Below are 26,077 nucleotides of genomic sequence, written 5' to 3' on the forward strand. Positions count from 1 at the left end.
TATCATGCTTCCATTACCCAATAAGTAGATAAAGCATATATACATTCAATTTAAGCAATTCACCACATGCAATCAATATACCAACCATTATCCAAATATTCATCCACATACAATAGCAATGCTAATCAGAACACCTCAATATCATCACACAACAGTCAAGGGCCAGGCCCTATCAGTATCTCATGTTCCATATTAATTAAACAACTGAATGCATTCATAATTTCATCAAAGCACTTAAGCATATAATCTTAGGTATTCAATTACAAAACCCTGAGTTGAGCTTGTCTTTAGCGGCGAGAGTACATGTCCAGCCAGTCTTCAGGAACCTTTAAACCTACACCGCTCTGATACCAAGTTGTAATGCCCTGGATAACCAAGACCGTTACACTGTGTGTTTAAAATAGTGCAGGACTTGCTAATCAAGTCATTTAAATGAAAATGTGATCCTAAAGTCATAAACAAGTTAGGTTTAAAAGGTTTTAGTCATAAACGGATAATTTTCATTAAAATAAACGTTTAGTACATGGGATCCCAAATACAGGGTTTAAAGAACATATTTACAAAATTTCCAAAAGTTATAAACAATTGAGGCCACTCTAATGGCAAAATACACATTTTTGGTTTCCGTCCTTGAACATTCCCTCGACCGTGGCGGCCGAGCAGCTGACAATGTACACCTCGCCTCCAAAGCTCTCCAACCCATGGTTGATCCATCTTACCTTTGCCTTTACCTGCACCACGTAGCACCCATGAGCCAAGGCCCAGCAAGAAAACCATATAACAAAGCATAATCAATAATCAATAGCCAAATAATTCACAAACCATCAATCAAATACTCAACAGACCACATAGTTCGCATAATCAGTGATATAAATCTGCAAGCCAATAATCAGTCATCCAGATAATAAACATGCCATGATCATCAGATTAATAATAGTAAACACATCATTAACTATCCAGGGTCGATGCCCTTAGGCCGCACCCTCTGTTTATCCCACTGACTCCGGCTCGCTTAGGCCGAGATCAGTGATTATATAATTAACCTCAGCTACCAGTGGCCGAGTCGCGTCCTTCTGCGCCAATATTAATTCCGGCACTCTTAGGCCGTTTATCTCATGTCCACATGGCATAATACCAACATATGACATTGCATATAAATATAGGGAACTCTTAGTCCCAACATAACCACATAACCGGATGCAGTTTTCTCACCTTTGATTCCAAGCGGAGAAGGTGAATTGATTCCGAGCATGGTTCTTAGCCTCGACCTCGACGATAAACCTAGTAACAAAGGCCATGGATATTTATCAACTTCCAATTAGAAATGTAATACCTAGGGAACAAAACTAGCCTCCAGGACCTCAATTTCTACTAAACCGGGTAGTAGAAATTGTCCCGAGCACCTAGGATCGAACCCCCAAGCCCTAACAACACTTGAAATACTTCCAAGACCAGAACTCCCAGGCGGGTCGCGACTTGGCTCAGCAAGTCGCGACTTGTCCCAAGTCAGAGAGCAAGCTTTCTTGCCAAAGGGGAGGCGAGTGGTGACTTGGCCAGACAAGTCGCGGTGTGCCCCCAAATCAGAGAGCATCCCAGGCCAAAGGCCACACGCGCCGCGACGCCCCCTGTCTAAGTCGTGGCACACCCCCTTCGACCCAGAAAATTCTGGGTTTACTCCTCTTTCTCCCAACCAAGAACTCCAAAACTAAGCCCATAATTTCCTTAACCAACCTCCCTGAATCAACACTAAACCAACTAAATAGTTTAGACCCATAAACACATATTTTATCCAATAATTTCCAGCAATTAAATAGAAACTAACCCCTCAATTCAACCATAAAAATCACAGTAATAACCACTGAATTTTCTACTCAATTTCTCAATCAAAACAGAACCAATCTACACTTATACTTCCATCCCAAATTCAACCAAAACTTTAAAGATGATACTCTAAAATCTTACCTTAATTTGTAGCTTAGTTTCCCAGCTGAAGCTCCCCCAAGTTCCGGCTTGAACTACCCTCTGAATTTCTAGCTCCAACACCCAGCTAGGTTCCCATCAATTCCTTCAATTCCCTCAAAGACTTCAAGCTTCTAAACTCCTTCAACAGCCCCAAAATTCAAACATCAAGGAAGAGAGAGAGAGAGAAGAAATCGTGAGAGAGAGTCTTCTCTTTTTTATTCTTTCTGTTTTGTAAAATTCCACCACTTTCTGTTATGTTCTAAAAAGTTTGAATATATCCCTTAATAGCCAAAAGACCCATTTCGCCCCTCCATACTAACTAATCCTTTCACTTAATCTAGGGGTAGAAGGGTCATTTACTCCCAATTCCCACTAACTCCTCAAGTGTTCCTAATATTTACCATTTAAATCCAATCATCCAATTATTCACCAATTATTTTCCCCAACATCTAATAACCCTCAATATAATTTTTGAGTTCCCGAAAATACCCCCAGATTCCCCCGAGCCGGGTATAAATCCCCCCCGTGAATATATCTTTAAACCGCTCACTAGGACCGTCTCGAGTCATATGCTGCAAATATATGCACATAATAATGTGGTATCAATAATTTATCGCTTATGCCCTTATAAACTAAATAGGGCCCACATGCATATTAATTCTCATAAACATGCATTTCACATATCTATATATTCATAGGATCATGCATATCACATAATCATGCATTTAATCATTTATTCACATAAATACCAATTATGCCCTTCCGACACACTATTCAATGACCTTAAGCCTTAATAGTAATTTTGGGTCGTTACACATTGAATGTGGTCGCCGTAGAATTCTTGGACAAACCAAGCATAGATGAAGAGCCGAGAGAGGTTAGAATGATTTGCGAAGGACCGGCCTAGATGGCTCCAATCATTGAATACCTTAAGTCGGGGAAACTGCCTGAAGACTGCAAGGATGCACTAAAACTGCTATACCAGGTTCCGAGGTATGTTATGGTCGAGGGGATTCTACATAGACGAGGTCATTCTATGCCTCTTCTAAGATGTGACTTGCCCGAGGAAGCGCAAGCTATCCTCAAAGAAATTCACAAAGGGTTTTGTGGAGACCACGCCGGGGGGCAAAGCTTGGCCCTAAAGGTGTTAAAGCAGGGCTATTTTTGGCCCACACTGAAAAAGGACTCTGCCACATATGTCCTCAAGTGTGACAAATGCCGATGCTTTGCCACCACCGCCCGAGCCGCACCTATGGTGCTAACCATGATCTTCTTACCTTGGACATTTGATGTATGGAGGATTGATCTAATTGGATTGTTGCCAACTGGAAAGGGAGAGGTTCGCTACGCGGTTGTTGCAATCGAGTATTTCACAAAGTGGGTTGAGGCCAAACTACTGGCAACTATAACCTCGAAGAGAATACTAGACTTTGCAGTAAAGAACATAATATGCCAATTTGGACTCCCAAAGAAGATTGTGTCGAACAATGGGACTCAATTTGGCAGCGACCGGTTCACGACTTTCTGCGAGAAATACGACATAATTAAGAGCTTCTCTTCAATGGCATACCCTCAGGGCAATGGGTAAGTTGAGGCAGTAAATAAAACCCTTAAGGTGAATCTAAATAAACGACTAGAGGATGCTAAAGGGCTATGACTCGAGCAACTCCCACAAGTACTCTGGGCCTATAGGACCTCACATCGCACTTCCACTGGACATACTCCCTTCTCTCTAACTTTTGGAAGCGAAGCTATGCTCTCAGTCGAGGCTTTGGTAACGTCACACATGCAAAAATCCTTTAACCAAGATCAGAATTACGACTTGCTTAATGCATCCCTGGATTTAATTAAAAAGCAACGAGAAGAATCTCAGCTACAACTCGCTCATTACCAGCAAAGGGTGACGCACTACTTCAACTCAAAAGTCAAAGACTGGAAACTCGAACTAGGAGAATTGGTGCTCTAGAGAATGTTCCTAGATAACAAAGATCCTAAAGACGGTGTATTGAGACTAAACTGGAAAGGACCCTATCAGATCGTATAGATCTTACGGGAAAGAACCTTCAAACTAGCTTGGTTAAACGGAAAGATGGTTCCACGAACTTGGAAAGCTTTGCATCTTAAGAAGTATTACCAGTGATAGGAAATTTTTGTTAGACTCTATTTAATTCATCTTTTGTAAGGCTTAAGTATAAAAACAATGTTTTCTATTGTTTGAATTTGAATAGTATAAGGTTGTTGTGTAATTTTAACATGGTACCAGAATTTTTCAATTTATTCTTGTTATTTAGCATGAGTTAATTATGTAAAAGCGATTTAAAATATTTATAAATTTTGATCGCTTGGGAGACACATAACCCTCGATAGTCTTTGAAATATTCTGCAAACTTAAGATAAATTTTTACAACTTAGAATTTGAATGCTTTTTAAAGCTTGAGTTTTCAAAGTAATTCCAAATGCAAACTAAGTTAAGAAAATTCAAAGAAACAAAAATCTTAGAATTTAACTAGATACAAAAATCTTGGAGTCAAACCATGCTTGAGGCCTGAATCCTAACAAGGATGCGCAAATAGGCAATCAAAACTCCTAGATATAACCAGGTCAACGATCTAGAAATTATCCAAATATTCTATCCACATGCTTCAAAAAAAAAGGTCATTATCAAATCATAATATGCATCACAAAGTACTCATGATCTACTGTCCAAAAAATGTCCCTATCCCATGAGAACAAAACTGATCACAAAGTACTCATGATCTACGGTCCAACTACATTAGAAGTCTCCCATATATACTTATGTTTTCACCAAATTCTTAATATTTAATTTCTAATATTAATTTCAAGACAAATTATTTATTAAATAATTAATGAAAAACATTTTTTTAAAAGATGATAGTGGCCTTTTGGAACTTTAGGAAGTCTATGCTACAGTGGAGCTACACAAATCATCACTAGATGCCTCTGAATATTAAAATTTTGAAAACTTGTAGCAACTAAATTGAAGGTTTCAAGTGACTACAGATATTATCACCTTCCAGTATCGAAATAAAGGGATCGCTAGTAATTCTTATAGTGATTAAACATAAACCAAGTTTTTTATAAATAGTTAGACGAAAGCAAACAAATTTGAGTCGACATATAACTTGTTAACGTTGTTCTTGTTTTACTTAGCAAAAAGATGCATCTATAGAGCAAAACAAATGACATCTTGTGCCTGATATTCAATTCAATTCACTGTCCTAGGCATGTTTTAAGAATCAACTAAACAAATTTGAATTCTCCTTTTGAAAAACATAATGGCTACATGGCTTCAATTCACTTAAACAATTTAAAAAAGCTATTACAATTCTTTCAATTCTCAGTTCTCAGTTTCAGTTGATAATATTTAACAGCTGATAATTTGCATTCAGTCTCAGGACTTGTTTCTGTAAAACTGAATAAAACACACCAAATTTGAATTGTTTATCAATGGACAAACTAAATCCATTATGATTCAAAAACAAATTGAAACTCAGTCGATATAACACATGTTTGGAATAGAAAAAACAACCTCAGAATAAAAGGATCAGAACTCAACCTGCAAGAAGATCAAGTCTTGAGGAAAAGGTCAAACATTCTTAAGCTTCTTCATCTTTGAAGGAGGCCATCTCCCCTTCTTCCTCAGTTTTCGCTTCCGAACAAGACGTTTTCTCCGAAGCCTGATTTTCTTAGCCAATTTCATCCTCAGCTTCTGCTCCATTCTCTCCTTAAGCTTTGACTCCAATGGAAGTTTGTCAACTGAAACTTCTACCTCTTTGGTTTCTGACGGAGCCTCACTACTTTCAGTTTGACCAGTTCCATCAGTTTCAGAAGAAACTTTTACCACTGCAAAAGCTGCCCTGTTGATCGCTATAGGCATTTGAACTTGAACTCCGTACATACATTTTGAGTGCACATCAATGGGTTTAATTTGAAGCCTGGAAACTGAAAATTAAGTGGAAAAACAAATCAAAACCATATTTCATCATTAAAATGCAAACTAACTAAGAAGAAAAGCACATGGATAACTCAAATTGAAAAATGCATATAATATTTAAAATAGGCAAAGTGGAGAGTCAAATTTAAAAATAATAAAAATAGAAAGATATGCCATCTGTTTGATGAAAAGCCTGACTGAGCTCCAAGCAACAATAATCTACAACAATTCAAAAAGAACTGTTCTAGGGGCTAATTAAAATATTGGGTTCGAAAAATAACAAATATATATATATTTATATATTTTAAAAGAATACATTCAAAAGTCAAGTTCCGAACGTCAAAGTAGTGGTCATTAGAATGAAAGATTCAGAAGACAGAACGAGAATGAAAGAGAACTTACTACTGGGAATGGAGGTTACCGAAGTCGAAGATGACGACGAAAATGAGGAAGAAAGGAGAGGTGAATTGAGAGAAGTGGAGCAGACGACGAGAGCCATTGTTGCTCTCTTTCTTCTTTTTTCACTTAGCCGAATGGAATTTGTTTGGTTTTGTTGGTTTAGTTTTTTGGATAAGCCCATTGATGTGAGATGTGGTCATTCCGAATATACGGCTGTGATTTTCCCAGACGAACATCATGTCACTCACTCCAAATACATTAAGAAATTAATTTTACAATCATTTCAATAGAAGTTACAATATCAGGCTGAGCATGGGTTGAGATGGCCGGGATGGGGTGTTTAAATGAGTCGACCCAATTATATGGGCTTATAAAATTTTAACAAATTTAAAATATTTTTAATATATAACTCAATTCTACTAATTATATTAAGGGTTGGGTTGGATTATAACTCATTTAAAAAAATTATTTCAAAATCTAAATAGTAATATAGAAAAGATGATCAAATTAAAATCTAAAATGAAGAAAATAATGTCTTAGTAGTTTCTACTACTAGTTAGTACTTAACAACTCAGATATTACAGTCATCTTAATTCGAAACACAAATCTTAAAATCATTACAATCATCCATAAAAGTAAGTAGACAGTTCATAGAAATTTAAATAGAGTAAAAAAAATAGAGCTTGAATTCATCAATGAACAATGGCGATGGGTGCATTGGTCTTGTCTTTTGTTGTCGCTTTGTCCACAAGTTTGTTGTCTACAATTCAAAAACCAAATTTAAACACTTATTGAAAATAAAAAACAATAAAGTAAGGACATTATTAAGAAGTCATTTTGTTTACTTTCTTCAAGAAACTAAGCTTGTATATCATCCAAATACTCCCTTGTTTGAATCTCTTCATGACTCCCCTTCAACCAATTTTGAGTGCAAACTAGTGCCTCCACTATTTTTGGGCTCAAAGAACTCCTAAATGAGTCTAAAATACGTCCACTAGTACTAAAGGCAGATTCAGAAGCCACAGTAGACACATGTATAGAAAGAACATCTTTAGCAATCATAGACATAATCTTAAACCTTTGAGAATTATCCTTCCACCAAAGTAGGATATCAAATGAGGAAGCCACTGGATTGATAGTTTCTTCAGCCAAGTACTTATCAACATCATTCATTTTCTCAGTCACAAACATCTGTTGTTGTTGCAAATAATTTTCCAATAATCTCCTCCTAATAGTTTCTTTGACACCACCCTTTGGTGGTGAGTCACTTTTACTTACCTAAACATATAAACAAAAAGAAACACAAAGTTAGGGTTAGAATACAATAACATATATAAACAAATCATAATAAATAAAAAACCAGCAACTAACCTTGTCACCATCGCTCTCACTCTCAACATTATAAGAATTGTACAGTCGTTGAAGGATTTGTTCCACCTTGACAACAATCTTGGCAACAGTTTCAGCATCATAAACAGTCTCAAAACAATACTTCAAATACTTCAACTTGTATCTTGGATCAAGCACAACAGCCAAAAACAATATAGGATTGATGTTCTCTGCACTGCTCCAATATTTGTCATATTTCCTTTTCATACTAGCAGCCATGGTGGATAGCACGGGATCACTACTACTAGCCAAGTCACTCAATTATGTATGAATCTCACAAATCTCATGATAGAAATTGTTGGATGTTACATGCAATGTGCCACTAAACTTTAGAGTAACTTCCTAAAAAGTTGAGAGAAATTTGACAAATATAGTAGCACTCTCCCAATCACTAGAAGTTGGCGACCCAACCCTCTTCTTCTCATGTTCATTTTCCATGAAGAAACTCACAAATTTGTCATCTTCCTCCTCATATCTTGCAAAATCTTTTTCAAATTTAAGAGTCACATATAGCATCATGAAAGTGGAGTTCCACCTTGTAGGAACATCTAAAACCAATCCTCCCTTGTAATCAATTCTTTCCCTATCCACACAAGCCTTGAATTTTAGCAACCTTGTAGGAGATGACCGAATGTGTCTTACACAATTGCAAATGGAATCATGCATGTCTTTCAACCCCTCATTCACAATTAGATTGACTATGTGCGCACCACACCTTAAATGCATGAACTCGCCGTCAAGAACAGATCCATTCTATGCATTCACCCTCCTCTTGATGAAACCAACAGCCACATCATTAGCTGAGGCATTATCAACAGTCACAGCAAAAACCTTTTCTATTCCCCATCACAGTAAACAAGCCTCAATCACCTTACTGATTGTCTCTCCTTTGTGATTGGAAATTTGGCAAAAATTTATAATTCTTTTTTGCAAATGCCAATCACTGTCAACATAATGTGCAGTGAGATACATATAAGTCATGTGGGTGGAAGAGGTCCAACAATCAGTGGTTAAGCATACCCTTTGCTCAACTCTAGTTAACTCTTCCTTTAATTTAACCCTCTCATCACAAAATAATTGATATATATCCCTAGTCACAGTCCTTCTACTAGGGATAACAAATTTTGGTTGCAAATCCTGAACAAACTCTTTAAATCCTTCACCCTCTACAATACTAAAGGCTTGCTCATCCTTGACCACAAAATTAGCTGAGGCTTTCCGACATCTCTCCTTATTAAAGGTCACAGCCAACAAATTTCCCCCACCATCATTACCACTTTGAAAGCTAAGCAATTTCTGTTTTTTATCAGCCACCCTATAAGGATACTTCTTACATTGATTGTTCAAATGTACCCACAAACTACTTGTTCCAACTCTCCTACTATAACAAGCATAGTCTTTCTCACAATAGTTACAAGTGCATCTAGGATCGTTTGGATTCTCATCCTTCACTTTTGTAAAGTGATCCCAAACTGTAGAGTTCCTAGTAGGCTTTTTCCTAGTTGTGGGTGGTTCACCATCGACTTCTGTTTTGGGTGGCTTAAGATCAATAGGAGTAGTGTTTGGAGTGAGTTTTGGGGTGGTGTCTACGACATCATGCACTTCACCTAGTTGGGTGGAAGTTGGGCTAAGAAACTTGTCCATCACTCCTACATTACACATAGTGAAATATATTACTTATTTCATCACTAATTTATTTAAGTAAATATTAAAATATTTCAGCACTTGTATTATATAATTTTTAGCAAATATCATAATATTTAACACATATTTCAACACTTAACAAATAAACAATTTTAAAATACAACAAATATATGCACAAATAATCACATATTTTAGCAACCAATATGTTCGTAAATCATCATCAAAAGCAAAACACTATTAATCAAATAATTATAGAAAAAATATACCTATCTATTCCTTGAGATTTAACACTTTGACAACAATATTTCTCTCTTTCTATATATATTATATGTTAGTTATATATATATACTAATAATAATAAATATATATAATATATATATATTCAGATAATATATATTCCTTAGTTTTATATATATTCAAATAATACATATATATATATGTACGCCCTGTTTTTCCCACGGGCTGATTAGCGAGCCGAGCTGCGGCCTAATCATAGTTATCTCGTGGACGTCACTGCAGACCGGAGCTTCTGTCATTAGGTCGTACCTACCTAGATCGAGGAAACCCCAAGGGCTCGCCTTCATTGCCCAAGACTGGGGCAGGGATTCTGAAGGCCGAAGGTCGAGTCACGTATGAAGCTCGTGGTGCGAGCTGGATATGGAGGCTATGACCCTTTGCGAAGTCAACACACGCAAGGTAAACGTGCATATATCAGACATCACGTGTCTGATATCCCCCTGACTTCTCGGACACGCAGCATGAACGTGCGTATTCAGACACCCACGACTGGGTTGGGCCGTGCGGCCCATTATCTCCTTACCTATCGATTTGACCACACTAATGTGTCAGGTTTAGGAATTAATCATGAATGTCACAGAGTTGATGTGATAGATAAGAGGTTCACGGGATGACCTTCTTACCAACTACCAGGTGCCTTCTCCTATAAATATGGAGACCCTGGGACTTAATAAGGGTTGGATTCTCTATTGTAAAGAAAGGCCCTGTAATCAAATATCCAGTATAGAGCAATAATACTGACTAGTGGAGTAGAAGGATTTTAACCTTTGAACTACTTAAAAAACGTGTCTTGAGTCACCTCTTTCATTCTCTAAGATCATATATCTGTTACGGTTCTACATTTAGCACTAATCCCTTTCTCTTCTTCTCTTAATTACCTATTGACGAAGAACCGCGTCAACAGTTTGGTGCTTTCATTGAGAGCAAGTTCGATTAGTGCTGTCGCAAATATCCAACTATGGTGACTACTTGGTCTAGGCATGGTAACGAGACAGAACAACATGATGGGCAGGAGGCTGATCATACTGCTGTCCCTGGTGAACAAGTTCCTGAAGTCCAGCAGCGGCCAGGAAAACAGCCGGCGGCCCAAGATGATACTGGTAGTTCGGCGCCCCGGCCGCCTAATCCGAACCCATGTTATTATACTGCGGTGGAGATGGAGAACGCTCAGCTGAGGAGCCAGTTAGCAACGGCTAGCCAGCAAATCCAGGATATGCTAGCCCGACTACCCCCTCTCACAACCGGCGTTAACGTCGGAGAGAGGCAAGGCGAGGCTCCTAAGTCTCGCTGGGGTAACCGGTTCAGGCATAGTCGTTCGGATAGACTTCCAGCAGCTAACTCCACCCCTTCATCACACCATCGAGAGGCAAACTTCAGAGGAATGCCTAGAGCCGAACAACAGCAATACAGCCGTTCGGTCAAGACGTCAACTCCTAGCTCCCAACCATCCTCGAGGACGCCCAGAGGAGCTCGAGGAAATTCCCGAAGGAGATCCGGGGAGGGCTCATGACATCAGCCCATTCCCAACAACCATCCTGCGCCTCGTCCAGATCGCCAGGCGCGGGACCAGCAGGTTGGCAGGGCCGAAAGGCCCCCACCAAACTTGATCCGTCCTGATGGAACTAGGATAGCCTCTCCAGTCAGGCATCCTCCTTCTCCGATCAGATATTCGTCTCCTCCTCGGCCCGTCCGAGACATCCCAGCCTATGGGAGTAGTAGGAGAAATCCGCCATCGGCAGGACCTTCCCGGCGTAGCAGGGCGCCGAGGGAAAGCCCAGATCCTCAGCACCAAAGGCAGACTACGAGCATATCTAGCAGGAGCCATTGGACCGGCAGTCGCCGGAGTGATCTCTCGGGGGGAGACTTGCGCCAGCGTCTGAGTTCGGCGCAAAGTCATCAGACCACCCAGGGAGGCGACCTGCGAGATCGCCCCAACTCTCATAGAGGGGACAGAGCAGGAGGAGATGGCCAGGCTCGCTCAGGGGGGGCTCTGTACGAAGTACGTAACGGAGGGAATGTCCCAAATAACCTATCTCAAGATAGGAGAGGCAATAACCCACCAAATATGTACAATGGGTCCGGAGCTGTTGAACAGCCCCGGAATAACCAAGGACATCAGGACCAAACCCTCGAGCGCTTGGCTCAGATGGAGGAGCTGATGAGGAAGCTCCTATCAAAAAAAGAAAAAGACGAATATGATTCAGGGGACAAGATGGAACTCTTCGCCCCTAGTATAGCAGCAACGGCGTACCCATCTGGTTTTCGTATGCCCCACTTGTCAAAGTTCAATGGGGACGGAGACCCATCGGACCATCTAGGGATGTTCAACACCCTGATGATGGCCCACAACATTGGCCCCGAGCTGCGATGCTTAATCTTCCCTTCCACGCTGACCGGACCAGCCAGGCAGTGGTTCAAGCAAAGTAAAAGACAGTCAATCAGTTCCTGGAAGACCTTCTAACCTGACTTCAAAAGGGCATTCCGAGCCTCCCAGGCCGCTCGTGTTCAGGCCGACTCTCTGGCTAACGTGAGGCAGCAGCCCGGTGACACTCTGAAGGCCTACCTGAGCAGATTCGTGAACGTTGCTGCTCGAGCCGGAAACGCGGATGATAGCTCCAAGCTCATGGCCATGAGAACTGGAATCCTCGTCGGAGGAGATCTCTGGAAGGATATACAAAGGAAGGGAGTCAGCTCGGTTCACAATTTCCTTAACAGAGCCCAAGAATGGATCAACTTGGAAGAAGCTGAAGCTTCAGCTGCGGGAACCAGCCAGGTCCCCGAGCAGCCCGCTGGAGTAGGGACGGAGGTCGTGGCAGCGACCCAAAATGTCACGCAGAACAACCAGCCCGGTGGAGGCAAAAGAAAGGGAAATGGCGAAAATAGTCAGCACGGCCAAAAGAAGAATAAGTCCGTAGACAAGTTTAAGCCCGTTTTCACGACGTATACTGAGCTCACCCAGTCCAGGGAGAGTATCTTCCTGGCCAACTCTACTCGAGTCCCCTGGAAGAGGGCGGAGCCATTGAAGCACCACAAGGGAAAGAGAGATACTTCCAAGTTTTGCCGTTTTCATAACGATGTGGGCCACAATACCGACGATTGTAGGCATTTAAAAGATGAGATCGAGACTCTCATCCGAGCCGGCCCCTTGGCTCAATACTCACGGAACAGGGTTCCAGCAAACCGACCTGCTCCGGATGTCCCAGCCAGTCAGCCCGGGTCTCGGTTAGATCAGTATATCCCTCCCCCTGTTGTAGGGGGGGAGATATCCACCATCTCTGGAGGTCCGCACATGGCTGGCAAGAGCAGAGGCGCCCAAAAGAGATACGTGAACGAACTAAAGGCTCATAACGGAGTGGAGTTTGTCCCGGAACAGAGTCAGTCAAAGCAGCAGCGATTGGAGAGGCAACCAATCATTTTTACGGAGGAAGATGCAGGCCATGTCCAGTTCCCTCACAATGATCCCTTGGTTGTAGCAGTCCAGCTCGCCAACCAGAGAGTGAGAAGGGTACTGATAGACAATGGAAGTTCGGTGAACCTGCTATTCCGATCCACCTTAGAGAAGATGGGCTTGACTGTCGCTGAGCTTAAGGCAACCTCCATGATGTTGTATGGTTTTTCAGGAGAAGGATCAGCAGCGATAGGGACGATCGAGCTGGTGATCACCCTAGGTGAAGGACCTCGGACAGTCTCCAAACTACTTGAGTTTGTGGTTATTGACTGCTCCGCTGCCTACAACGCCATTTTGGGCCGACCTACGCTCATAACCTTCGAGGCCGTCACGTCCATTCGCCACCTCGCAATGAAATTCCCTACTTCAACGGGAATCTGCACTGTTCATGGCGATCAACTTGCTGCCAGGGAATGATACAACATTTCCATGAAGGGAAAATCTAAACTCGGGCTGCTGGCAATGGCCATTCAAGGCGAAGAGGAATCTCAGGAACCCTTGGCGGATCCTGAGATTGAAAAACCTCAAAACGCCGAGGGGGAAAATGTCGTCTTAAGTGAGGATATTGACCCCTGAATAGGCGAGGACAGATCCGAGCTCCAGGCAATAGAGGAGCTCGAGGAAGTAAACATTGATCCACAGAATCCGTCACGAATGGTCAGGCTCGGGAAAAACCTCTGTAGCCAGAGGAAGGCGGAGCTGACTACGTTTCTGCAAGATAACTTGGACGTATTCGCATGATCACACGAGGATATGGTGGGAATTAGCCTGAGTGTCATCATGCACACACTTCATCTGGATAAAAGCGTTCCTTCCAAGTCCCAGAAGCAAAGGCGTTTAGGAACCACTCGAGCTGAAGCCCTAGAGGAAGAGGTATCCCGGCTCAAGAAATGCGGCTTTATCCGTGAAGCCAAGTTTCCAGTGTGGGTTGCCAACCCCGTGTTGGTTCCAAAGCCTAACGGGAAATGGCGGACCTGCATCGATTTCTCTGACCTGAATAAAGCCTGCCCCAAGGATTGCTTCCCATTGCCCAGGATTGACCAGTTGGTGGATGCCATGGCGGGCACGAGCTCATGTCCTTTATGGACGCGTACTCGGGCTACAATCAGATCGCGATGAATCTGGCGGACCAGAAGCACACCAGCTTCATGAACCCAACTAACGTCTATTGTTACAAGGTCATGCCGTTCGGTCTGAAGAACGCCGGAGCTACATACCAAAGGCTAGTAAATAGAATGTTCGCAGACCAGATCAGAAAAACACATGGAAGTGTACGTTGATGACATGCTAGTCAAGTCAAAGATTGCCGATAACCATGTTTCCGACCTGGGAGAATGTTTTAAGATACTACGGGAATATGGCATGAGGCTAAATCCACAGAAATGCACTTTTGGAGTCGCGTCAGGGAAATTCCTGGGGTTCATAGTCAATACCCGAGGAATGGAGGCAAACCCCGACAAGATCAGATCCCTGCTCGAACTTCCTTCTCCCAGGTCGCGAAAAGATGTCCAAGGCCTGACAGGAAGGGTGGCGGCCCTCAACCGGTTCATTTCCAAGTCCACCGATAAGTGTTTGCCCTTCTACAACCTGCTTCGAGGTAACAAGAAGTTCGAATGGTCAGTAGAGTGCGAAAGCGCATTCCTCGACCTGAAAGAACATCTGGCTGAGCCGCCCGTGCTATCCAAACCAAAGGCAGGAGAGCCTCTTTATCTCTACCTGGCTGTCACTGAGGACGCAGCTAGTGCCGTGCTGGTACGAGATGAGGACCGAGTTCAGAAACCAGCCTACTACATCAGCAAGAGACTTCTCGGTGCTGAGTCTCGATATCCGCTGATGGAGAAATTGGCGTTCTGCCTTATCACGGGTTCATGAAAGCTCAGGCCGTACTTCCAGTCCCACTCGATTCACGTCATGACCGATCAACCTTTAAGGCAGGTTTTGCAAAAACCTGAAGCTTCAGGACGTTTGATAAAGTGGGCCGTCGAGCTTAGTCAGTTCGAAATTCTGTACACTCCGCGAACTGCTATAAAAAGTCAGGCCCTGACTGATTTTATGGCAGAATGCATGGGATTCCAGGAGGATCCCGCAGAGAACTTACCCCAAATCAGTTCGCCCCAGGCTTCGTGGAGGATCTTTGTAGATGGTTCGTCCAACGAGAACGGCTCCGGCGCTGGAATCATTCTGATATCCCCTGAGGGACATAGATTCCACTCGGCGCTAAGGTTCGGATTCAAAGCCTCCAACAACGAGGCCGAGTACAAAGCTTTGCTGGCGGGACTGAGGATAGCCCAGGAGTTAAAGGCGAGCTCCGTCCAGTACTTTAGTGACTCCCAGCTCGTGGTCAACCAGGTTCTGGGCGAGTATCAAGCACGGGGACCCAAGATGGCCGCCTATCTGGCAAAGGTAAAAGTTGAGCTATCCGCATTTGAGCGAGGCTCGATCGAACAAATACCTCGGAAGCAGAACGCTAACGCAGACGCTCTCGCCAAGCTCGCCACCTCTGCAGAAACGGAGACCTTGGGGCTAGTGCCAGTTGAATTCTTGGATAAACCAAGCGTAGAAGATATCAGGATGGAGGTCGAGATGATCGATGCCAGGCCGACCTGGATGACCCCCATCCTTGAGTATCTTGCCGAAGGCAAGCTGCCTGAAGGGCGTAACGATGCACGGCGAGTCATGTACCAAGCTCCAAGGTACACGATAATCGATAGGGTGTTGTACCGACGTGGGCACTCCCTACCTCTCCTCCGGTGTGTTCTTCCAGGTGAGGCAAAGGCCATCCTACAGGAAGTGCATGAAGGATTTTGCGGAGACCACACTGGGGGGCAGAGCTTGGCCTTAAAAGTCCTGAGGCAGGGGTACTACTGGCCAACCCTATCCAAGGACTCGATCTCATACGTGAAGAAGTGCGACAGGTGCCAGCGATTCGCCGCAATTGCCCGAGCTCCTCCAGTCGAGCTGAAGATGATCTCGTCCCCATGGCCGTTTGCCGTTTGGGGGATAGACTTGGTTGGCACCCTCCCCACTGGAAAAGGCGGGGTCCATTACGCCGTGGTAGCCATCGACTACTTCACTAAATGGGCTGAGGCAGAACCTTTGGCAACGATAACGTCCAAAAAAGTGCTTGACTTCGTGGTTAAGAGCATCATCTGTCGATTCGGCCTACCCAAGAAGATCGTTTTCGAAAACGACACCCAGTTCGACAGCGACCTGTTCACCGAGTTTTGTGAAAGACACGTAATTGTGAAAAGTTTCTCCTCCGTGGCCTATCCTCAGGCTAATGGCCAGGTCGAAGCTGTCAACAAGACCCTAAAGGCGAGCCTCAAGAAGAGATTAGACGAAGCAAAGGGGGTCTGGCCAGAACAGCTCCCCCAGGTCCTATGGGCGTACCGGACCTCACATCGGACTCCTACGGGTCATACTCCCTTTTCCCTAACCTTTGGGAGTGAGGCAGTCCTCCCCGTGGAAATTAAGGTGCTTTCGCATAGAGTCCAGTCTTACGACCAAGATCAAAACCACGAGCTCCTGTGCAATTCCCTCGATCTAGTTGATGAAAGGCGAGAGGATTCGCAACTCCAGCTCGCCCATTATCAGCAGAAAATCGCTCGCTACTTCAACACCAAAGTCAAAAAACGCGCCTTTAGCGTTGGCGACCTGGTCCTAAGGAGAGTTTTCCTGGCCGGAAAAGATCCCAAAGATGGAGTTTTGGGACCAAACAGGGAAGGACCATACCAGGTCATCGAAATCATTAAGGAGGGAACTTATAAGTTAGCCCGGCTTAATGGAGGGGCGGTCCTGCGCACTTGGAACGCCATCCACTTAAAGAAATATTATCAGTAATTCACTTGTAAGGCTTGGAAGGCCACTTTTTATGTATTAATGAGAATCAGTTTTTATGTATGTTTGCAAGTGTAATCTAAAGTAACCACAAAAGACCCTTTCCCATTTACTTGGGGGGCATATGGTACTTGGATATAACCAGGTCTCCTTAATGACTTAGAAGTTGATTCATATCGATTGACCGTTGTTTTTCTTAAAAAACACGAGATATTGATAAGGATTAACGCTAACTAAGTCCTATCCTGGTCTTAACTGGGTCATAAAATTTAGAAGTTGATTTAAATCTATTGATTGCTGTTCTTCTTAAAGAGCTCGAGATATGGATAAAAGTTAACGCGAACTAAGTTTTCAAATTAAGTTCCTGGTCTTAACCGGGTCACAAAACTTAGAAGTTGATTTAAATCTATTGATCGCTGTTCTTCTTAAAGAGCTCGAGATATGGATAAAAGTTAACGTGAACTAAGTTTTCAAATTAAGTTCCTGGTCTTAACCGGGTCATAAAACTTAGAAGTTGATTTAAATCTATTGATCGCTGTTCTTCTTAAAGAGCTCGAGATATGGATAAAAGTTAACGCGAACTAAGTTTTCAAATTAAGTTCCTGGTCTTAACCGGGTCACAAAACTTAGAAGTTGATTTAAATCTATTGATCACTGTTCTTCTTAAAGAGCTCGAGATATGGATAAAAGTTAACATGAACTAAGTTTTCAAATTAAGTTCCTGGTCTTAACCGGGTCACAAAACTTAGAAGTTGATTTAAATCTATTGATCACTGTTCTTCTTAAAGAGCTCGAGATATGGATAAAAGTTAACGTGAACTAAGTTTTCAAATTAAGTTCCTGGTCTTAACTGGGTCATAAAACTTAGAAGTTGGTTGAAGTCTATGGATCGTTGTTCTCCCTAAAGAGCTCGAGATATGGAAAAAGATCAGCATAAACTAAGTTTTTCAAGAAATTGTAGCCGAAGTGCGTAAAGGCAAAAAAGAGATCAATTGAAAGCGTTAAAGAAAATTGTCTCGAGGTGAAAGAACCTCATGCAAAGGTTACATAAAAATTATTTAAAAAATATTGGGGGGCACAAGAAAAGAAACGCCCTAAGCTCCACCAGTTGGGCCCTTGGAGGTCGCCGTCTCGCCTCGCTCAGCTGTGCCAGAACCATCCCCGGTCTCCGAGGGCACCTCTTTATCAAGGCGAGCTTGGAACTTCACCAGCAAGCGCTCCCAGAGGCTCGCTGACATGAAGGAGAAGTCCGCATCTGGATTGATAGGCCCAGCAATGGTAGAACAGATCTTCCATGGACTTTTCCGAAGTTGTCCGCTCGGCCTCTAGGGCAGCCTGGGCGGCCTGGACCTCGGTCTTCGCGGCGTCTAGGTCCGTCTTTGAGGTGGCAAAGGAGGTCTCGAGCTCTTGGACCTTCAAACGAGTTTTCTCCAGCTCGACCTGCGAGGCTGCTAGGGCATCCTTGGCCGCCTGCAGGGTAGTCTGATGCTCGTCCCTCATGTCCCCGAGCTGAGTCTTGGTCCTGATAATGCTCCGGTGGAGGGCGACAACGCTCTGCGAAGACGGAAAGACGATTGCCTTAGAAGAAAAATAAAAACAGGGAAAAATATAACGATGTAAAAAAAAAAAAGAACCACAAAAAGGTTAAGGTTAGCTTACCGTCATGGCCATGCCTAGTGAAGATTCCAGCACGCCCACCGGGCTCATTGTCTCGATGGCCCGGAGTGATACGAACCACACCAACGATTGTAGTGAAACCCGACACCAAATATGGCAGCCACCAAGAACACACGATATGGGAATGAAGAACCGCGACCCAATGCTTAGCCAAGCACGAACCTTGGTATGAGGAAGACGCCACAAACGGGGATGGGAATCCGTTTGATAAGTCGGATTGAACGCCACAAGGAATACCCTTTATAAGTTCGAATAGTCTCTTCAAGAACTCAAGAAGAAAACCTCTCAATTTTCATTTCATCAAAATCTGCCATTCCCAAACGTTTACAAAGGCCTAATATAGGCGAAAATTACATCAAGACAGCCCTTTGTCTTCCTAAAGAAAACCGAAAATTAAAGACAAGCCCTTTGTCTTCCTAATGAAAACCGAAAATTAAAGACAAGCCTTTTGTCTCCCTAATGAAAACCGAAAATTAAAGACAAGAGGACTCTTGGACTCACACAAGTCAAGTGTTTGACTTTTCACAAAATAAACAAAGACTAAATAAAAAAAATACAAGATGACAAAATACAATAAGACTCATCAAGCTCCTAAACTGAGTCTTTTGGCTCGCGCCCTCGTCACCAGACCAACTGGAACTAGACTTGGATCTTTAGTCTTGGTGTCCTCATCATTCCCCCCCTCTTGAGAAGGATTTGTCCTCAAATCTTCACCTGCATCAAAAGGACTCAAATCAGAAACATTAAAAGTAGCACTAACAGTATACTCACCTGGTAAATCGAGTCTGTAGGCATTGTCATTGATCCTTTCTAGCACTTGAAACGGACCATCTCCTCGAGGTAGCAATTTGGAACGTCTTTGTGCTGGGAATCGCTCTTTCCTCATGTGTACCCATACCCAATCACCGGGGTCAAAAACCTGCTTGTGACGACCCTTGTTAGCATCAAGTTGGTTAGTGTTTAAAAGAGCCTCCTTAACCTCACTTTTTTTTGCATAAAAATTATTTTGTTTTCTCTCTAATTTTCCCTCGTTGATCGAACTCTTCTCTTTCTTTTCTCTCTCACTTGATTCGACCCTTTTCTCTCTTTGTCTCTATTTTTTCTCACTCTCATTCATCTTTTCACTCTCCTTCTTTTGCTCACTCAATTTTTGCAACCTCACTTGGTCTTCATATACTTGTTTTGGCGTCAATGGAGCTAGAGTGATTGTTCGTTGACGGAACGTGAATGAGTACTTGTTGGTGAAGCCATCATGCTGGACTCGCCGATCAAATAGCCAAGGCCTTCCTAGAAGGAGGTGTCCAGCTTGCATGGGAACCACATCGCACAATACCTCATCCTCATACTTGCCAATTCGAAATGATACCAGCACCTGTTTTGTAACCCTCACTTCACCACTATCATTCAACCACTGCAACTTGTATGGACAAGGATGTTTAAGCGTTGGGAGCCCCAGTTTTTCAACCATGGAAGAACTAGCAACGTTAGTGCAACTACCACCATCAATAATAACATTGCATACCTTGTCTTTCACATGACAACGAGTGTGAAAGATGTTCTCCCGCTGCACCTCTTCTTCCTCTTCTTTTGCTTGCAAGGTTAAGGCTCGTCTTGTGACTAGTGCAAGCATCTCACCAGATTCTGGCCCATACTCTTCATCATCGATAGAAGCATCTTCCAATGGTGGCATGTCAACAAGAGCATCTTCATCTTCAGAATCGAGCTCGCCACTTTCTTGAATCACCATAACTCTCTTGTTTGGACATTGGCTAGCTATGTGTCCTTGCCCCTGACATTTGAAACACTTTATCTCACTAGAACGGGACGAAGTAGGGGCTATTTTACCTTGAAGGGTCGTGGCTGGTTTTGGTGTAAAGGATGAAGTAGGTTGGTCTTCTTCCTTCTTTGGATAGTTCGACCGCCAAGGTGTTGCACTTGAATTTTGTGGGATTTGTCTCGGATTTGAACTTGTACTACCCCTCTTGAGCTGCCTCTCAACTTTGATTTCCATATGCACCAAATCTTCTAATTCCACATAATGGTGTAGCTCAATTGGATTAGCAATCTCTCGGTTCAACCCATTCAAAAACCTTGCCATTGTCGCCTCCCGATCCTCTTCCACATTGGCTCTAATCATAGCCATCTCCATCTCTTTGTAATACTCATCAACACTCTTGGAACCTTGATGAAGACCTTGCAACTTAAGGTATAGATCTCGATAATAATGAGATGGTACAAACCGTCGCCTCATCACCCTCTTCATAGCCTCCCAAGTGTCAATGGCACGATCTCCATTTTGCCTCCTGTTGATGCACAACTGATCCCACCAAACAATAGCATAATCAGTAAATTCAATGACAGCTAGTTTTACCTTCTTCATGTCAGAGTAGTTGTGACAATCAAAAACCAACTCCATCTTCTTTTCCCACTCAAGGTATGCCTCAGGATCACTCTTGCCTTGAAAGGCGGGGATTCTCATCTTGATATTTCCCAAATTATTGTCTACCCAGTTCCTAGCTTCTCTATCTCGGCTATACCTCCTATGGTTACCCTCTGACATCCCATCATATTCTTCCTCTAAATCGCCCCCATCATACTCTCTTTCACCCTCAACATCCCGTTGTTGCACCCTATTCCTCTGTGCCCTCCATTGTGTTCCCTCTTCTACCCTATCCAACCTCTCATGTATCTGCTCACACTCCGCCCTCATCATCCTTCGCATCTCCCCAATTAATGCTTGCATTTGTAGATTCGGAACCTCAGGTGGTGGAATATCATTGCTTGCATTTTTCTCTGGATTTTGTGCCATGATGGAAATCTGCAAAATAAGGTTAGAATAATATGGAGAAAAGACCTCACCACACTCCCTCACGTGTTTTAACTCAAAAATTGTCACTCAAGTCCACTCGTGTTTCACTCAACTTTGATGGCTTTTACCCTCAAATAAGCTCACACCTCTGCCTTTTTCCACTTGTATTCTTCTTTAAGTTCTTTCAAAACTAATCCAACGGTAATATGGAGTATTCAAGCAGCAAATTCAACCAAACAAACCAAACGAACACCGACGAAAACTGGTGAAAAATGACGAAAAATGATGATTTTTTGGAACACTTGTGTGGGGTTTTGGCAAAAAGGCCTCTAGACCATAGGGAACAAGAATAGAACAAAATTTTTTAAGAGAGGTTTCCATACTCTTTTTTTTTTTTAGGTTCGGATCCCTTTGAATTTTTCTTCTTCTTTCTTTTCTGTCTTTTCTTTCCTCTTGATCCTCAAACGCAGGTACAAGACACAAGAAAAAAAATCAGACTTGGATTCGAAAACAAAACAACTCGGATTTCACAAAAGAGCAAGAGAATTTCAATGCAAATTCGGATTTTCACAATGAAAAACAAGAGAAACTCACTGTCAATTCAGATTTCACAATAAAACAATAGAAACTCGATGCCAAATCAGATTTCACAATAAGAACAATAGAACTCAAGGCCAAATTTGGATTGTACAATAAGAACAATAGAGACTCAAGGCAAAATTCGGATTGTAAAATAAGAACAATAGAGACTCAAGGCCAAATTTGGATTGTACAATAAGAACAAGAGATAAACTCAATGCCAATTCGGATTGCACAATAAGAACAAGAGAAACTCAATCCCAATTCAGATTTCACAATAAGAACAAAAGAAAAACTCAATGCCAATTCAGATTGGACAATAATAAGAACAAGAGAAGTCAATTCCAATTTTGGATTTCACAACAAGAACAAGAGAAACCCAAGGCAAAATTCAGATTTCAAAACAAAACAACAAGAGAGACTCAATGAAACTTCAGATTCCACAATTAGAACAAGAGAAAAACTCAAAGCCCTAATTTACGTTAAGAACCCTAATTCACGATTTCTACAAGCTCTAGAATAGTTTCGGATTTCACAATAAATAAGGGAAACAAGGAAATTAACAAGCTCTAGAATAGAAAAACAAGACTAGATGAACACGAATTGATTTTTTTTTTTTAATTTTTTTTCTTCAGAAACCCTAATATAAGAACACAAATTGAATAGAAAAACAAATGAAAAAGGATAGGCCAAACCGGATGATCCTAAGCTCTGATACCAACTGATACGAACCACACCAACGATTGTAGTGAAACCCGACACCAAATATGGCAGCCACCAAGAACACACGATATGGGAATGAAGAACCGCGACCCAATGCTTAGCCAAGCACGGACCTTGGTATGAGGAAGACGCCACAAACGGGGATGGGAATCCGTTTGATAAGTCGGATTGAACGCCACAAGGAATACCCTTGATAAGTTCGAATAGTCTCTTCAAGAACTCAAGAAGAAAACCTCTCAATTTTCATTTCATCAAAATCTGCCATTCCCAAACGTTTACAAAGGCCTAATATAGGCGAAAATTACATCAAGACAGCCCTTTGTCTTCCTAAAGAAAACCGAAAATTAAAGACAAGTCCTTTGTCTTCCTAATGAAAACCGAAAATTAAAGACAAGCCTTTTGTCTCCCTAATGAAAACCGAAAATTAAAGACAAGAGGACTCTTGGACTCACACAAGTCAAGTGTTTGACTTTTCACAAAATAAACAAAGACTAAATAAAAAAAATACAAGATGACAAAATACAATAAGACTCATCAAGCTCCTAAACTGAGTCTTTTGGCTCGCGCCCTCGTCACCAGACCAACTGGAACTAGACTTGGATCTTTAGTCTTGGTGTCCTCATCACGGAGCTCCTTCTCGGTAAACTTGTATATGTGGCTGACGGCGTAGTTCGCCGACTCATACACCGTTCCTCGAAAGGCCTCGGGGATCTTCTCCAGGTCCTGGGGATTGACTGGGATGCGTACATCGGAAGGTACGATGGCCGATGTCCCGACCTCCGTTCCCACATCCCGGGCAGCGAGTGGATCTCGCAGAGCCGGTGGAGGCATATTGCTTCCCCCTGCAGCAGGAAGGACCGCTCCCGTGACTTGTGCAGCTGGGGCTTGATCCTTCTCCTTCGCAGAGGACTTGGTGGGTGTCTCGGCGGCGATCTTGGACGACTGGAGCCTCTTCGCTCTTGGCCCCGCGGCAGCTATCACTCTGAAAACCGCACCTCGCAGGCTCTCCTCGGGCTGAGACATATCTTCTGCCAAGGCAAAAACATGGTTAGTACGAGAATTAACGATCATGCAAAAACAAAAGCGAAGGGATAAAGAAAAATTCATGTGTACTAAGGGAATCCTACCCCCCGGGCTAGAAGAAGAATCTAAGTCGATCACTTCCCGAGCTGGCGTAAGTTCTGGGTCCAGGTCTGACTCAGGGCTAGATTCCTCTACATACTGCCTAAGCCCCGGAGCTACGTCACCCCTCCGGAGCGATGGCCATGTTCGAAGGTTGGTCCCATACTCCTCGAATAGGATCGACCTAAATGCTAGAGTGTTATCTACTACTACGGTACCCCTAGGCCGGCTATCTTGATAGTCCAGCACAAGCCGGTCAACACAATGGAGCAGGGTTGTGTTCAGGTCCGGATCGCTCCGGTGACGATGGACGAGCTGCCTAGGATTGAACCTAGCCAGCCGGGGGTCTGTTGTGGCCCTATCTAGAATCCTAAACGTGTAAGGGTTACCTTGGCCAGAAGGACCCGCGGCTTCTCTGGATTGGATCCTCTCCTCGCCCGTCACCGGGACGACCTCCAAGGTCCGCTTCCTGTTCCTCACGAGCGGAACTTCGTCACCCTCGTCCTCCTCATCCTCGTATTTCGCGACCTCCTCCACGATGATGGGTCTGGTGTCGCGAGCTGGGGGAAGCCCCCGGGGCCTCCTGAGGTTCAAAGTCTGATTTGGGAAAATCAGCTTGCAAGCCACCATCGTCTCGTCTGTTACGAGCATGCGATAATCCTTCTCGCTGGGGGGCAAGCCCACCAGCGTCTCGTATTGGGCCCTGAGGGTCACAGATTTCTCTGTCCTCGCGAAGATGGCTGCAGAAATAGCCTAAGTTAGAAAGGGGTACGGGAGGAGCTAAAACGACACTTAACTTACGAGCTAAGGAGAAAAGATACTTACGAGGACGATTGAAGTAGTGGAGCTCGCAGTTTCTAAACCCCGTCGACATGAAGAACTGGTCCTTGAAATCGTTGGGTTGGCTGGGCAGCTCGATGACCGCAACCGTATTGGGAAATCGGGTTAAGTAGTAAAACCCGTCGCCTCGCCCCCGCTGGTCCGGGCTGGCTTTGAGGCAGAAAAAATATAAAATATCCGCAGGAGTGGGGACCTCCCACTCATGCTTCTGAAACAAGTATTTCAACCCAGCCAGCAAGCGATAGGAGTTGGGGGGGAGCTAAAACGGTGCCAACCTCACATAATTTAGGAAATCAGCAAAATACTGATCCAGTGGGAGGAAGGCCCCCGCCTTAAAATGTTCGCCGCTCCAGGCCGCGAACGACTCGTCGAGCGGCGTACAGCTCTGCTCGCCCTCTGCGGCAGGTCGGGCCACCACGGATGCTTTCCCCAGGGCGAAGTTGTGGGAGAGAAAGATTTTGTTGATCTTCGTCTGGTCGGTGACCTTTGAGACGATCCTCTCCGCCTCAAAGAAGGCGTCGGGGGCGACCTCGACCTCCTGCTCCACCGTCGGCCCAAAGTTGGGGATTGGGGAGTCCGGCATCACCACCTTTCCTTTGTCATGCTGTGAGGCCGAGCTGCTGACGGTCTTCTTGGGGGCGTTCCTTTTCGGTGCCATTTGGTCGCCTAACAAACAAAAGAAAACATTTCAGAAAAGGCGACCCAAGCGTGAGGAAAAGTCAAATGTTATTTACACGAGCTGAGGTAAGCCCAGCCCGTGAAGAGTGGGACCACGCGGTTCGATGAACACGCGCCTGTGCTCCCAACAGATCCCCGATTACTCGGAATTTGTGTGTCAGGAGGGTCAGGATAGAATTTGCCTTGGGGGGGAAGTTTCAGTAGGCAAAAAATGCAAAACTACCTATGAAGCGTGTTCCCTAAGCTACCTGGTTTTGCACCCAAAAGTTCCAAAACTCCTACCCAGAAATTTTCCCCAGAAAAAGCATCCTGTAAACCATACTCTTAAACGATTTCCTACAGCAAAGGTACCCTAGCCTAAAAAGGGGTTTTCACCCTCCATATCCAAAAAACCCAATACAACCATGCATGCGGCTATAGTAAAATATTTACCTAAGCTACAGTGAAATATATTTCCAAAACACACATGGTCAGGAAACTTACAGTGTTTGACTGGGAGGTGGGTGAAGGTATTGCCTGGGTGAAAGCTTCGTCGGAGTACCGGCTTCCAAAGCTTTGAAGAAATCCTGATGTCTGAGCCTCTTGAACGCTGAGTATAGCAGTCACAGAGAAGAGGGTTTTTATCTTTCGTCTGAGATGAAGAGAGAAGAAGAAGAGATTCGGAAAAATTTCAAATGAAAGGGTGGCCCGTGCGTAGGATGGCCACCCCTTTTTTATA

General features: G+C 43.5%; 1 protein-coding gene across 1 annotated transcript; it reads right to left on the reverse strand.

Moving 5' to 3' along the window:
* Positions 1-5,224: 5,224 nt before the first annotated feature.
* On the reverse strand, positions 5,225-6,501 carry LOC133823243 (large ribosomal subunit protein cL37 alpha). The gene is made up of 2 exons (XM_062255904.1): positions 6,320-6,501; positions 5,225-5,925 (listed from the first exon to the last, which is right to left on the reverse strand). Exons 1-2 carry the CDS (start codon positions 6,495-6,497, stop codon positions 5,570-5,572), a joined length of 534 nt encoding a protein of 177 aa, XP_062111888.1. The 5' UTR covers positions 6,498-6,501; the 3' UTR covers positions 5,225-5,569.
* Between the last annotated feature and the right edge of the window lie 19,576 nt (positions 6,502-26,077).

The sequence above is a fragment of the Humulus lupulus genome, chromosome 3 (genome assembly GCF_963169125.1).
Source record: "Humulus lupulus chromosome 3, drHumLupu1.1, whole genome shotgun sequence".
Lineage (NCBI taxonomy): Eukaryota > Viridiplantae > Streptophyta > Magnoliopsida > Rosales > Cannabaceae > Humulus > Humulus lupulus.

Excerpts from the sequence above, each read along its gene's own strand:
- LOC133823243 (XM_062255904.1), bottom strand. The coding sequence starts at position 6,497 with ATGGGCTTATCCAAAAAACTAAACCAACAAAACCAAACAAATTCCATT. Across the intron at positions 5,926-6,319 it reads GGTAACCTCCATTCCCAGTA|TTTCCAGGCTTCAAATTAAA; the intron begins GTAAGTTCTCTT and ends CTTAATTTTCAG.